This window comes from Triturus cristatus, chromosome 12 (genome assembly GCF_964204655.1).
Source record: "Triturus cristatus chromosome 12, aTriCri1.1, whole genome shotgun sequence".
In the NCBI taxonomy this organism is placed as follows: Eukaryota; Metazoa; Chordata; class Amphibia; order Caudata; family Salamandridae; genus Triturus; species Triturus cristatus.
The window spans coordinates 470,174,143-470,188,858 of record NC_140595.1 but is presented as its reverse complement, the minus strand read 5'-3'; the positions used below and the strand labels follow the sequence as shown (position 1 = coordinate 470,188,858).

The 14,716-nt window shown below is 49.8% G+C and overlaps 1 protein-coding gene across 8 annotated transcripts in view; it reads right to left on the bottom strand.

The window, feature by feature from the left end:
* TDRD12 (tudor domain containing 12) overlaps positions 1–14,716 on the bottom strand; it is a 3,486,095-nt gene that overhangs the window by 1,477,366 nt on the left and 1,994,013 nt on the right. For all 8 annotated transcript variants that reach the window (XM_085639447.1, XM_085639446.1, XM_085639448.1 and 5 more), the window contains one exon: positions 6,115–6,254. In XM_085639447.1, the coding sequence (XP_085495573.1) occupies positions 6,115–6,254 (140 nt within the window). The remainder of the gene's footprint in view (positions 1–6,114; positions 6,255–14,716) is intronic.

Here is a 14,716-nt window from a genome sequence, read left to right as displayed (position 1 = left end):
TGGACCGCCAGTGGAGCAGGTAATGGCGAACTCTGCCGCCCACTGGCGTGGTATGGGCCTGAAAGCTCGGACTAGGAAGGCTTTGAGGCGGATGCTGCCGGGGTGGATGTGGGCTGACCACGTCGGCCTCCATTTCCGCCACGGCGGAAGCCACGTCCGCGACCGCGCGCAGGTTGGTTCTGCGGCTGGTGGCTTTGCGGACGTGAGGAGGCGCCCCTTCCTTGGCCACGAAAGGGGCGAAAAGCGGAGGTGTGCGCCCGCGGAGCCGAGAGGCCCAAGGACTTGGCCGTAGCCCGGGAGTCCTTAAAGCGGTTCAGCGCACTGTCCGCCTTCTCACCAAACAGGCGAGTGCCATCAAAGGGCATGTCCATGAGGGTGTTCTGGACATCCCCGGAAAATGACGTGGACCGCATCCAGGCGTGGCGGCGGAGCGCCACCGTGGTGGAAATTGCCCGACCTAGCGAGTCCGTGGTGTCAAGCCCACATCGTATGGCGTGCCGTGCTGCATCCCTCCCATCGGCCAAAGCCTGGGTAAGACGCGTCCGGACCTCCTCCGGACACAGGGGCAGCACGTCCTCCACCGTATCCCACAGGGAATGGGAATAACGGTCCAAGAGACAGGCGGTATTTAAGGACCGCAGGCCCAAACTAAGGGACGAGAACAGTTTCTTGCCAAACTGCTCGAGTCTCTTGGAATCCCGGTCCGGCGGAGCGGTCGGGAAGGAGGATTGGGAAGTAGAGGCCTGGATAACCAGACTCTCGGGGGTGGGGTGTTGGGACAGGAAACTGGGGTCGCCCGGAGCAGGGCGGTGGCGCCTGGCAACGTTCCTATCCACAGGAGGAACTGTGGAGGGCTTGGACCAGGTGCCCTGCAGAACGTCAGTGAGGGCCTCGTTGAACGGCAGCAGAGGCTCAGTGGAGCTTGCTGAGGTTTGAAGCACCTCAGTGAGGATGTTGGTCCTCACAGCCACGGCAGGCAACTCGAGCCCAAGGGCCTCAGCCGCCTTGCGCAGCACCACAGAAAATGCTGCACCCTCCTCCGAAGCCACGGTCGGAGGAGAAGTGAATCCAGCGTCTGGCGAGGTGTCCAGCCCGCTGGCCTCCCCCAGTTCATCTGCCCAGTCCTGAGAAAGCTGTGACTTAACAGCCAGAGGGTCCTCGAACCCCTCCCAGTCGCCCCCTTCTTCCGATTCCTGATAAACAGGAGGAATGATCGGAACCGGACTGTAGAGATGGTAGGTCTCAAGCGGCGTCGGATGCGGCGTCGGCGGACGCCGTGCCGGCGTCGGGTCCGGATGAGGGCTAAACCGGGGCGTGGGCGTCACAGGCGTCGGTGGCGCCGGTGACGGCGTCGGTGGTTCAGGCGTCGGCGCCGGTGGAGGAGTGACAAGGTCAACCGGCGTCGACTGGGGCCCAGGCAAGGGCCCCGCGGGGACCTGCGGCGTCGAGACCGGAGTCGTCGACGGCGCCGGGGCCGGAGCCGCCGGCACGCGAGGTCGCCCAGTCGAGTCCGCGGGGCCCGAAGGCGCGCCAGCGGGCGTCGACGGCGGGGCCAGGCTCCTCATGGCCGAGAGGAAGGCACTGATCTCCGCCGGCGCCGCGTCAGCCCCAGGGACCGGAAGGTATGGGGGCGGACGCGGCGCCTGCGGCTCCGCCGTAGCCGCGGGGGTGGAACCACTTGGACCCTCGGCCGAGTCGCGCGACCGGCGAGGGGAGTCCGAAGAGCGATGTCGCCACTTGGACTTCTTAGAGTGTTTGGACTTACCCGACGACTTGGAGCCCGACGAGCGATGGTGGCGTCGGCTAGGGCTCCGCGAGCGATCCTTGGACCTCCTCCTGGACCGGGATCGCGCACGACGCGGAGCCGAGTGGCGAAGCTCGAGAAGCTTGCGGGACCGCTCCCGCCTAGCCTTCGAAGTCAGGGCCTGACAGTCGTTGCACGACTCCGCGTCGTGGTCGAGGCCTAAGCAGTAGAGGCACCGGCGGTGGTGATCGGTCACCGACATCAGTCGATGACAATCTTCGCAAGCCTTGAACCCAGGCATCCTACCGGCACCAGATGTCGACAGACAAGGATCAAAAATGATCAAAAAGATTTAGTCAAAAAAGACTAAAAGGGGTAGCTCTCCCGGATCTGCGCTTACCGGCGCGGAAAAAAGAACTGACGTCAGCGCGCGAGGGCGGCGTCTAAGTACTCCGACGACGTCATCCCGGCGCACGACGCCGACGACGGACGCGGAGCCGCAGACGACGCCTAGCGACGCGCAAGGGGTATTGCTGACGAAAAATCTTCCGGATCCAGTCTGACGCCTGGGGATATTCTAAGGTGAGGAATCTAACTAACGTGTTTCTTTCAGATTGGGAACAATTCGCCTTGTTTTATAAACTAAATTCATCCAAAGTATTTTTTTTTATTTTTCTAAGCACCATGGATTTCAGAGTGCTTGCGATTTCAAACAGTATAATAACTTTAAACCTTTTATGAACATTTTAAAGGGAAGCTTGCTTTTAGAAGATAAGCGTAGTTTTGACCTTTTTATGGATCTTTTTAAGGGGCGCTTGCTTTTAGACAATGTTAAGAGTAGTTTTAACCTTTTACCATTTTTTTATATAATGACTTATTGGCTTTTTAGATAGCTTTTACATATCGACCCTTAAGATAAGGAGTGGGCATTATATTCCCGGGTTAGACCTTGAAGATGCCAAATTTAGGCAGGGGTTGGTAATCCAGACAGGAAAACCCAGGATTTCAGTCCATCTTCTGTTCCCTGCTGCATCCTCGCAGCAACCATGACGTGGACCACGCTAGACCACACAGACCAATCTCAACCGCGGAAGATCGTGAACAAGGGGACAAAGTGGATATACTTCTGCAGACTGTTAGCTCCATCAGGGGGTCCCTCAAAACCAAAATTGATGAAGTAGCAATCAACTTAGGCCTCTAGCGTGAGAATCAGAGAAAACGAAAGAAGATGGTCTCTCAGATGGAGAACTCACTGCAGTTACTTCAATCGCAGGCATCAGAGACCTCCAGCAAGGTGTGAAAGAGCTCACCAATCTCATTTGCTTTCTGGAAGGTGAAGCAGAGGATAGGCTATACGCAGCAAGATCCACCAGGTGGGCATCCGTGTGGACCGAAAACCACGATATGGTGAACTGTTTGGAGGAGTAGATCACTACTACAGTAGCGCCCCAGGGTATGTCTCCCTCTTACATCATAGTAACAAGCCACAGGAGTGTAACCCATAGACCGAGTTGAGACACCGGAGAACCCGCACACGTTTGTGGCAGCCCGGCTTTACTTTCCTCCCAGCCATCCCAGGATTAATTTCCTGTCATGTCCGTCATTCTTAGGAATCAACACCGGTCGCCGCTGCAGTGGATCAGGGCTCTGACCCTGCCTCTCTCAATTCTTTACCGGATGATTCTTTCCCCGATTACAGATTCCTGCTGCAGACGTCCTTCGACGCGAACGTACACTTCCCAGGATTTAAGCCCTCTACCCCTGGGCCCTCACAGCCTTGTGCCACAGCACACTTGATCTTGGCTACCCAGTCCTGATGATGATCCTAATTCAATAGGATCGAAACGCTGTCGACCTTCCCACACCAGTGCAATTTATAGCGCACACTCCTTCTTTGGTTCATGAGTTCATTTTTGAATCCTATCTAATTCTTCCAAAGTAATCATTGTGTTGAACCAACAATCGTGTATATACTGTATAACAGCTTTCACCTTGCGCCTAGCGCTGTGTTCTTCACTTTGTCACTTGCGCCGTCACATCCTGCCACGAGCACAATGTGCACTTAGTTTTCCAGGGTTGCCTTTGCATTCATGCTTAACAGTACTGTTATAACTGTTTTGTACATCTTTTTTTTCAAAATATATGATGCCTTGAGCACTTTCAACAAATAATTTGGAGTCTCTCTCTTTTGTTCTCTGCCTATAATGTCGTGTACATACAAGTGCATTTATTCCTACTGAATCCGGTTGAGCTATTGTTGTCTATTTTTCCCTCTTGCATCAAGCAGGGAACACCGGGTCCCTCCACGACCACCATCCCCATGCACACCTCTTAGATAGTGGCAAAGCTGCTAAATTTTAAAGAAAGTGAGCCGTTTCCTGTAGGCAGCGAGGAACTTTGGGCACTTAATGATCAAAAATAGTAGGGTCCTTATTTTTCCTGATTACTCTCTAATAGTACAGTACCACAGAGCTTCTTTCACAGGAGTGAAACACAAACTCAGAGACACATGCTTCAAATATGTCCTGCTTTTACCTGCCAAACTCAAACTCAAAATAATGACAGAACAAGTTGTCCTCTTTCACTGATCCTGAGGCCGATTGGGACTAGACAGAGCAGTGCAGTGCTTCATCATAAAGGGTTGGCCCACGGAATTGGGCCTCTGTGGGCATTGGGGCAAACGGACTACGGAACTGAGCAGTGGGAAGTCACTGCACATCAACCCCAGACCATAAAAAAGCTGAAGTGACACACTCTGACATTGAGGGCTGTGGCAGCCTTATGCACAAAATGAAATGCATTGCTATGGATTCCTCCAGAGGAGAAAATGGTAATGGCCCCTCGCCTTCCTAATGCTCATGACGGTAAACTATCTAAAGAAACCCAGCAAATGGCAGACATGATTTGAAGCACAGGGGCTGGGTACTCTCCAGTTGGTGTTGGTCTGTTGGGGCATGCCAATCCCTCATGCTCCACGCTACAGAACTCATGTCAGGAGTAAGAAGTTCTTGATAAGAAACACTCACTACAATGTTGACACCCCCAAGAACATGCAGCGCTCAGTGATGATTTGATTCCTTCATTACGGTCACTTCATCGCACATACACACACCCCTAAACTTCATACCCCCCCCCCCCTTTACCTGACTCTTCTAAAATTATAACCTGAATTCATAAGACATACTCATATTTGGGCAAGCAACACTTCCAAGGCACAGCTGTGGGGTGGGGGTTACAGCTGGGCATGTTGTTAGTCACAAGTGCCTATAGCTGCGCATCACCGCAGACCACTGAACCAGCCACAGTGGGCTTTACATTACTAGTGGCCATGTGTCCAGCGTGGGCATATAGTAAGCTGGTTAAGCACAGAGAAGGGAGGGCGTCTCAGATACCAAAAGGCTTCCTTGCTGGGGGGGGGGGGGGGGGGGTGGGGGGGAATTGTCCCGGAGCCACTTCGGCCCCTTTTCTCCTCCAAGTGACATGTTTCTGTTGGCTCAGGTTCTTTGAAGTCATTCTGCGGGGTAGTATATTTGCTGGACTCTCTGTTGTGGTGCCAGCATAGGTTTGGGAAAGCAAGGATGACTGTCAACAAGGGGCACTGGGCGAGGGCCACTATTATACATGTAATACAATTTTTCAGTTTGGGAGCTCTCACAACATTTGAAGAAATTATAGCAGCTGGATCTGCCTGTTGAGCAGTTCCTGGCACACGTCTCTCCGTAGTGCTGTTAGCTGCATGTGGGGTAAATTCTGAAGGCAGGCCGCAGTCATAAGGCACCTTACACATACTACTACCATGGGGTATCACCATATAATTAAAAAACATAAGTAGGGCAATTAGAGATGTGGGATGGACAACCGACTTGTCAGCCCTTACAGCGGAGTGGAGCCATGATCATGATGTGGATGTCTTTAACTGAGTGGCTCTCCACTACACATCTAAAGCTTCCAGGAATGCCTGCCTCAAACTACTGCAATTTAACTACGGTACATACCTCACTCCCACCAGACTACACACGTTATTTGTTAATGTGCCTCACAGTTGCCCTAGATGCAGTGGAATGAGACAGGCTTACCAAACTTCTTAGGCAGGCAATGTTTTTCCACCTCCTCCATCCCCCAATAGATGACCTTTTACATGGATTATCCCAACAAAGAGCAATACAAAAAAAACAATTTGCAAGGTAGAATTTAGACTTAAAATACATGTAAAAATGCATGCAAACTGTAGTTATCTCACACTGATTAATTGTATATTTCTACAACCCTCTGAAACTTTGAACACATTATGGATTCTTTACAGAAACAAAAGTGAAAAAAACAATTAGAATAATTTTAGTAAACAAAAACCATAAAATAAACATCCAAACCTTATCAAATCTATTCCGGAAATTGTCCAACATGGAAAGCATACGCATGCCAAAGATACGTTGAGATGTCGGAAAGCCAAAGTGAATCACGCACGTAGCATCAGAAATGTGCAATGATGGTAGGAAGCCATCAGTTAAAACTATTGGAAAAAATCACAAAAGAAACTTGTCTATAAATTACTCAAAACTTACAGATAAAAACAGTCTGCACCATTTAACTTTGAATATTTTTTTTATTGAATATATATGGTGTCAAATAAAATGTTTGTCGATCTAGCTACAGATAACTATAGCTATGAAAAATCTCAAGTCAGTTTTTCAAAACAAAATATATTCATTGCCTTTTATCTGGCTTGCCATTGCTTGGATAGTCCGACCATCTGGGCTATGGCATTTCATGGACAGTTATTGTCGCATTTTTATTTGCTAATGGGGTATCAAGTAGTAGCAGAAGTAACAAGATGTAGAAATTGTGATTGTTAACCAGTATGTGCTGTTTGAGGTATTGGCTTTGCTAATATAACTTTTTTATTGCATATGTATTACGAAATGAGTGTTCTTTGGATGCCTTAGCCTGTGAGAGACTGTGCTTTTCACTAATAACCCTTGCATATTAGTTTTATTTTTTGTCATGATAACATGCAGTTGGATTTATGACCGTTTTTGTTCACAAAGTAAATATTGGCACAATGTAGGATTCTTAACCTCTTCTGTGCCCATGACGAGATAGTCTCGTCATGGAGCACGGTCGCGCTGTGCCCATGACGAGACTATCTCGTCATGAACCCCACCCACTAATGAAACGCCCGGCACAGGAGGGGGAAAGGGCGTGGCACAGAAGGGGTTAAACATGCAACTTTAAATGCCTTTTAAGTATACCACTTACGGCTTCATCTTCAAACTCATTTTCATAGCAGTCGTCTTTGATGGAGCAGCCTGATTCATTACTTGATTATGGGGGCTTCTTTTAGGGGCAGCTGAGGAACACACATACAAAATCACCCAAAACTTGGCAGACACCTCCCCTTAACAAAAAGTCAATCAGGTTGGCCTAATCAAAGTATATTTACCAGGTAAGTCGACACACTTTGGCAGTTTTGAAGAATATGATACTAACCTTCAGGATGATCTTCCCATTAGAGATTCTGCCTAGCCGCAATTTTACTCATCTTTTGAATATTCCCCCACACATCAGACTGAATCCAGAAATCTCAAGCAGTACCCCTGCACGCCATTGGGTGACACAATGTGTCTCTGTGCTGACCTCATTCCACTAATAAGTGGTGTGTAGGCTCCACCCAAGCAGGCTGACTTTGGTTGCTTTCTGGTGAGTTTGCGCCCGCAGAAGCGGAATCCAGTCCCCAGATTGGCAGTGAACAGTGTGTGGAATGAATAGAGGGACCTTTTTAAAGAAAAAGGAGTCCAGTTCAAGAATGAGGAGGATGGGTGCTTTTAGTTACAGAAGGCACACAACTTTCTTTTGATAGAGTCTTATAATTGCACATTTCTTGCCTTTTAAATAGATACCAAATCACACTGGGTATAATGAACAGAGAAGGGGGAAACATAGTATACCCCTGAGAAAGTTCATCACAACAGCTGACTATAACAACAAGGGCTCCTCTGGCAACCGTAAAGAGTGCAAAATAGCTCACAGATGCCCTTTAACAGATTTCAAAGGAAAGCCCTGCTGGACTAGTGAAAACACAAACAGTAATGCTTTGGATAATCCGGCACAACGTGGGTCAATTTGCTTGCTATTACACCAAGCCATAAACTTGTCCCAGCAGCAGGAGTAAAATAATTTGGCTTAGGGATGCCAATCTGCCAGGATTACAACCTAAGGAGGAAGACTGAAAGTTCACAACTGTTACCGCTCAACAGCAAAGAATGGAGGTGGGGTATGTGCATGTTGCAATGCAGGACCTTGCCCTGCTGCTCCCGAATGGGCAGCTTGATTGGAAGACAGATGCTCAAGCGCAGGCAATCAGGATACCGTACTCTCCATGCCCAATCTGGGACCACGAAGATGGCTTGTGCTCAGTCGGTGCTCGTCTTCTTCATAACTCTGGGTAGGAGAGGCATCAGCAGAAAGGCGTACAGGAGTCCCGATTTCCATGAGCGATGCCTTGGAAACTCGAGCGTGCAAAACTACGGACACTGCATTCTCGATGGTTGCAAAAAGATTGAGACATGGTTCTCTCTACTAGCAAGATAGTTCTTGAGCCACCTCTGGATGAAACTGCCATTTGTGTTCCGCAAAACGTCTGTAGCTGACTTTGTCCACTCTGGGGTTCAGAGACACAGCCACATGGCACAACACCAGGAACATCTACAGGCATTCCAACTATGTCCAGAGGTGCAGAGCCTCTTGGCATAGGGTCCACACCACACCCCACCCTAATTGTTGCAGTACCACGTGGTGGTGGTGTCCGTGAGAAACTGCAACAGCTTCAAATGCATAAAAGGTGATGGGAGGCTGCTAGCAATAGGTCTAACCACTGCCAGTAGCTCAGGGCAGCACTACAACACATCATTCTTTTGCTTACCTTGCCACCTCAGTTTGGACCCAGCCATATAAAAATCAGACTTGACCCTGCTCCTCATGGGAACAGTCCAGCCCGAACTGCCAAGCCAGGTCCTCCATGAAACAGAACACAAACAACCCTGGGTCCAAACTTAGGAAACGTGGTGAGCAAAAGAACGATAGATTGGAGTTAATCCCGGAGCCATTAACAGTGGTTAGACTTTTTGCAAGCAGCCTCCCATCACCTTATGTGTGTTTCATTAACTGCATCAGCTTTGCTTTGATGGAAGAAAGGAATATGCTACTTACCAGTATGCATCTGTTCTTGGCATGCAGAGCTGCAGATCTACACACTTGTGCATAGATCGCCATCTGGTGTTGGGCCCGGATGTTTGCAGTTGTTTTTCCTCTTGGAAAGTCTTTGGAAGTCACGAGGTCGGTGACTCCTCCTTTGGATCGTATTGCGCATGGGCTTCGGCTCCATCCTCAGATTGTTTTTCGCCAGCAGGGAAATGATGGAGCGTAGTAATAAACAGTGAAGATGCCCATGTGTGTTGTATCTAAATAAGATAAACTGGAACAGATAAAGGAAGCCGGGGAGGCGGGTGGGCGTGTGTGGATCTGCAGCTCTACATGCTAAGAACAGATGCATACTGGTAAGTAGCATATTTCGTTTGAGGCATATGAGCTGCAGATTACACACTTGTGCATAGATTATATAGCAGTACGTACCCTTAGCGGCGACCACCTGTATCTGTTGCAGTGGTTTGAAATAATGTTTTGAGTACAGCCTGGCCCACACTAGCCTGTTGCTTAGTTTGCACATCTACACAATAGTGTTTAGTGAAAGTGTGCGGTGTTGACCATGTAGCTGCTTTGCAGATATCATCTAATGGGATGTTTCCTAGAAAAGCCCCTATTTTACGTGTAGAATGGGCTTTTGGGGGAACGGATAGCGTTCGTTTTGCTTTGTGGTAGCAAATCTGAATGCATTTGACAATCCACCTAGCTATCCCCGACTTGGAGATGGGGTTGCCCTTGTGTGGAGGAGCGAAAGAGACAAACAGTTGTTTGGTCTTACGGAAAGGTTGTGTTCTCTCGATGTAGTAGAGTAAGTCTCGTTTGACATCTAGTGTGTGGAGATCTCTTTCTGCAACGGTCTGTGGTTGCGAGAAGAATACTGGTAGTTCTACAGATTGGTTTAGGTGAAAGGGAGAAATGACTTTAGGGAGGCATTTTGGGTTGGTACAGAGAACAACTTTGTTATGGTGCATTTGTAGAAAAGGTTCTTGAATGGTAAATGCTTGTATCTCACTGACCCTTCTGAGGGAAGTGATGGCTACGAGAAAAGCGTTTTTTCACGTTAAAAATTGGAGTTCACATTTGTGCAGTGGTTCGAAGGGAGGCCCCATTAGTCTGGTGAGAACGATATTTAGGTTCCACACAGGTGAGGGTGGCACTCTGGGGGAATTATTCTTTTAAGGCCTTCCATGAAGGCTTTAATGGCAGGTACTCTAAAGAGTGATAGATGTTGCCTGTTTTGTAGGTAAGCTGCTATGGCTGCGAGGTGCAGGCAAATGGACGTATAGGCTAGATTACACCTTTGTAGGTGGAGTAAGTAGCCTATGATGTGTTGAATGGAGACGTCTAGGGGATTGATGGTGGTGTTGTGACAATAGACAACAAAACGTTTCCACTTGGCGGCGTAGCACGCTCTAGTGGTGGGTCACCTAGCTTCCTTGATGACGTTCATACAGTCAGGGGGAAGATTTAGATATCCGAATTCTAGGATTTCAGGAGCCAGATCGCAAGGTTGAGCTGAGCTGGGTCCGGGTGTCTGATCTCTCCATGGTTCTGGGTTAAGAGGTGTGGAGAGAGGCGTAATTTTTGGTGCGGTACTACAGATAGTTCCAGCAGTGTGGTGTACCACGGTTGTCTGGCCCAAGTTGGAGCTACTAGGATTAGTGTGAGGGAGGGAGTGTTGTAGTTTGCGCACCACTAGTGGAATGAGTGGGAGAGGCGGAAAAGCGTACGCAAATCTGCCTGACCAGTTCATCCATATCGCATTTCCTTTGGACAATGGGTGTGGATATCTGGCGGCGAAGCTTGGGCATTTGGTGTTTTCGTGGGTGGCGAAGAGGTCTATCTGTGGATGCCCCCACATCTGAAAATACGGGTGTAGAACTTGTGGGTGGAGTTCCCACTTGTGGATTTGTTGTGTTTGTCTGCTGAGCAGATCTGCCATAGTGTTTTGGACTCCTGGGACATGATGAGCTAGGAAAAAGATTTTCTGGGGTATGGGCCATCTCCATATGCTCTGTGCTAGCTGAGAGAGCTGTGGAGAGTGTGTGCCGCCTTGTTTTTAAATATAGTACATGGCTGTCATGTTGTCTGTGCGGATTAGGACTGCGTTGCCTGAAATCTGTGTTTGAAAAGATTTTAGGGCTAAGAAGATCGCTTGTAACTCCAGATGGTTGATATGGAGTAACTTTTGTTGAGGTGTCCATGTGCCTTGCACGGTGAGATGTAATAGATGAGCTCCCCATCAGGAGAGCGATGAGTCTGTTGTTAGTACTATCTGGGGAACCGGGTCCAGGAACGGTCGACCTTTGGAAAGATTTGTGGTGGTCCACCACTGCAGAGAGCGATGGGTGCGACCGTCTACCAACACCAGATCTGTTAATTGACCCTGGGACTGGTTCCATAGGCGCGCTAAGCACTCTTCGAGAGGACGCATCTGGGGTCTTGTGTGAGGTAGTATGAAGATGCAAGAGGCCATCATCCCTATTAGTTGCATAAACACTTGAGCTGGAAGGGAGTGTTGTGCCATGAATTTTGCGCGTAGAGCCTGAATGCTTGTAATCCTGGCAGGATTGGGGTAGGCTAGCGCTTTTGAGGTGTCTATGGTGGCACCGAGGTATTGTTTTATGTGTGATGGTTGTAGATGGGACTTTGCGTGGTTTACTGTGAAGCCCAGTTGGTGAAGTAGCTGGATAGTGGCATGCGTGTGTTGTACACACTGGCTGTATGAACTGGCTTTTATTAGTCAGTCGTCTAGGTATGGGAAGACATGGATGTGTTGTCTCCTGAGGTGTGCTGCCACTACTGCTAGGCACTTGGTGAATACTCGTGGTGCTGTTGTGACTCCGAACGGGAGTACTTTGAATTGGTATTGTTGGCCGTCCACTACAAATCTGAGGAACTTCCTGTGAGCGTTGTGCACTGGAATGTGGAAATAAGCGTCTTTTAGGTCTAAAGTGGTCAGGAAGTCGTTTTGGGAAAGCAGTGGAAGTACCTGCTGAAGCGTTACCATGTGAAAATGGTCTGAGCGTATGTATCTGTTCAGGGGCCTGAGGTCTAGGATGGGCCGCAGAGTCTCGTCCCTTTTTGGTATGAGAAAATATAGGGAGTAGATCCCCATATTTCATTGGTTGGTAGGAACGTGTACTATCGCCCTTTTCTGTAGGAGGGAGATTACCTCCTGCTTTAGTAGTGTTAGATGTTCTTGTGACATTGGGCGTTGTCTGGGTGGAATGTTTGGGGGGGTAGATATTAGTTCTAGGCAGTAGCCTGCCCAAATGATTTGTGTTACCCATTTGTCTGAGGTGATGGTAGCCCAGACAGGGAGGAAATTTTGGAGTCTGCCCCCGACCTGAGTCATTGGGTAGGTGCGGTGGCAGAGCAGGCGGTGTTTGTCTTGCCTCTGCCTTTGTTATTGTTGCCCCTGTAGCCGCCACTTTGGTAGCCCCTTGTAAAGGGGGACTGGGTAGGGGCCTTATATGAAGTGGAAGCGGTGTTGGAGGAGTAGCCTCTGGATGTGCTCCGAAAGGAAGAGCGGCGAAAGGAGCGCCTGGGAGGGTATGATTGTAAAGCTCCCATGGATTTTGCCGTGTCTGTGTCCTTTTTCATCTTTTCTAGGGCCTCATCCACTTTTGGGCCAAACAGATGTTCCTGGTCAAAGGGATGGTTGAGGATGGAGGCCTGTACCTCCGGTTTAAAACCTGAGCTCCTTAGCCAGGCATGGCGACGGAGGAGGACACTAGTATTGATGGCCCTGGAGGCTGTCTGCTGCATCTAGGGTACAACGTATGGAGGTATTAGTAATGGTTTTGCCCTCCTGAATTAGCTCGTTGGCCCTAGGTTCGTATTTATCAGTGAAATGTTGCATTATGGCTTCTAATTCGTCATAATGGGCCCTGTCATACCTGGCTAGTAGCGCTTGTGTATTAGTGATACGCCATATGTTGGCAGCTTGGGATGCAGTACACTTGCCTGATGCGTCCAAGACTTTAGACTCTGTCAGGTGGTGGTGCTTCGCCTGACGCTTGGGAGTTGGCCCTTTTACGTGCTGTGGACACTACCAGAGAATCTAGTGGTGCTGGCCCTTTGATGTAGGAGGGATCTGTAGGGGCAGATTTATATTTCTTTTCAATGCGCGGGTTAATGACCCTGGCTCTGACTGGGTCTTTAAAGACCTCTGGTGCATGTTTTATAACTCCCTTGAACATAGGCAATATGGAGGTGATCCTATGTGTGGTGTCAAACGTATCGAGGAGGAAATCCTCCTCCACGGGGTCGGTACGGAGATCTACCCCATGATAGTGTGCTGCCCTTTGTAGTAGATGGTTGAACCCCAGTGAGTCTTCTGGTGGGGAAAGTCTGGAAGGGTAGAGATCATCCTGTGGGACGTTAGGGATGTCAGGGATATTGTAATCGTCCCATGGGTCTGGGGAGCCTGTGGGAGTGGGGTCCCCTGAAGGTAAATCTTATGAACGTCTCCTATGTCATCATATGGGTCCCCCTTATCATCATCATCCGGAGAGGGTGTTGGGGAATGATGAGGTGGGGGCGGAGACTGTGGAGGAGGGGAAGGTGGAGTGGGCGGTGGAGGTGGGGAAGGTACTCTGAAAGGAGAGGTAGCAGAGTCCTTCCTCTTTGGAGGTGGAGGCGGAGCAGGTTTTTCCAGCTGTCTCTTTTTGATGGAGAGCATCAAATGTCCGGTTTTAGGATCCTTGGTTAGTGTTTTTTGTAATGGATCCGGTGTAAAGAGTTCTGGTGAGGTTGGTTGGTCCGTCGGCGCCGAAGGCGTCAGGCCGTTGGTTTTTTGGCTTTATCCGCACTGATTTGTTGTTTGAAACTATGCTTGGAAAAGTCTGATTGTTTGGTCGGCGCCGAGATGGATTTCGGCTTCGAAGTGTCGGTGGCCATGTGTGCTTTTGTTGGTGCCAAAAATGGTGTCGGCACCAAGGAGCTGGAGCTGGTTCTCGACACCGAGTGTTTCGGTGCGTGGCTCGGTGTCGAAGCGGAGGCCATTTTCTTTTTCGGTGTCGAAGAGTGTTTATCGGCACAGATGGTGGGCTGGCTCGAACCCGAGCCGCCAGAAGGCTTAAATCGGCTTCTTTACCGGGCCCGAAGGTGCGGTGTGGGAAGCAGTGTCTTTGGTCTTGCTTAGGCCCGGAGGCGACGGCGTGACCAAAGCCTTTTTCGGTGCCGGTGAGGGTGTGAGGGGGGGGGGGGGGGGGGGGGGGTGTAGATTAGTACTCACGACCCTCTGTGCCGGAGTGATGTCTTCCACATCTGAATCGTCGGCTTCGGAGGCGCTGACAAGGCCCTCGTCGGTGTGGTGTTCTTCTGGAGCGTCGACGCCTTCCCCGAAGATGTCGTCCGGAATCGCCGTCGACGAGTGTGCCATGGTTCTTCTGGCCCTTCGGTCTCGAATGGTTTTCTTGGACCGGAAGGACTTACACGCCGGACAATCTCGAGCCTCGTGTTCAAGGGATAGGCAGAGATTACATACTTCGTCGAGATCGGTGTGGGGGAATTTGGACCCACATCGAGGGCACTTCTTGAAGGGAGTCCTTTCCATTAGCCAGGACCGGAGCTTGGGTAGGCCCGAAGGCTGTCGTCGACGACCGGAATCGAAGGTTCTTGCCGATGAGAGCCGCATCGAGATGGGGAGATCGCGATCGAAAACAATACCGCAAGTTGGGGTGAGGATTGCGCGTCGATCGTCTAACTGGAAGCTGTTCGGAACCGGAGCGCGAAGATCACATCCGAGCCCGATGGCGGAAAAAA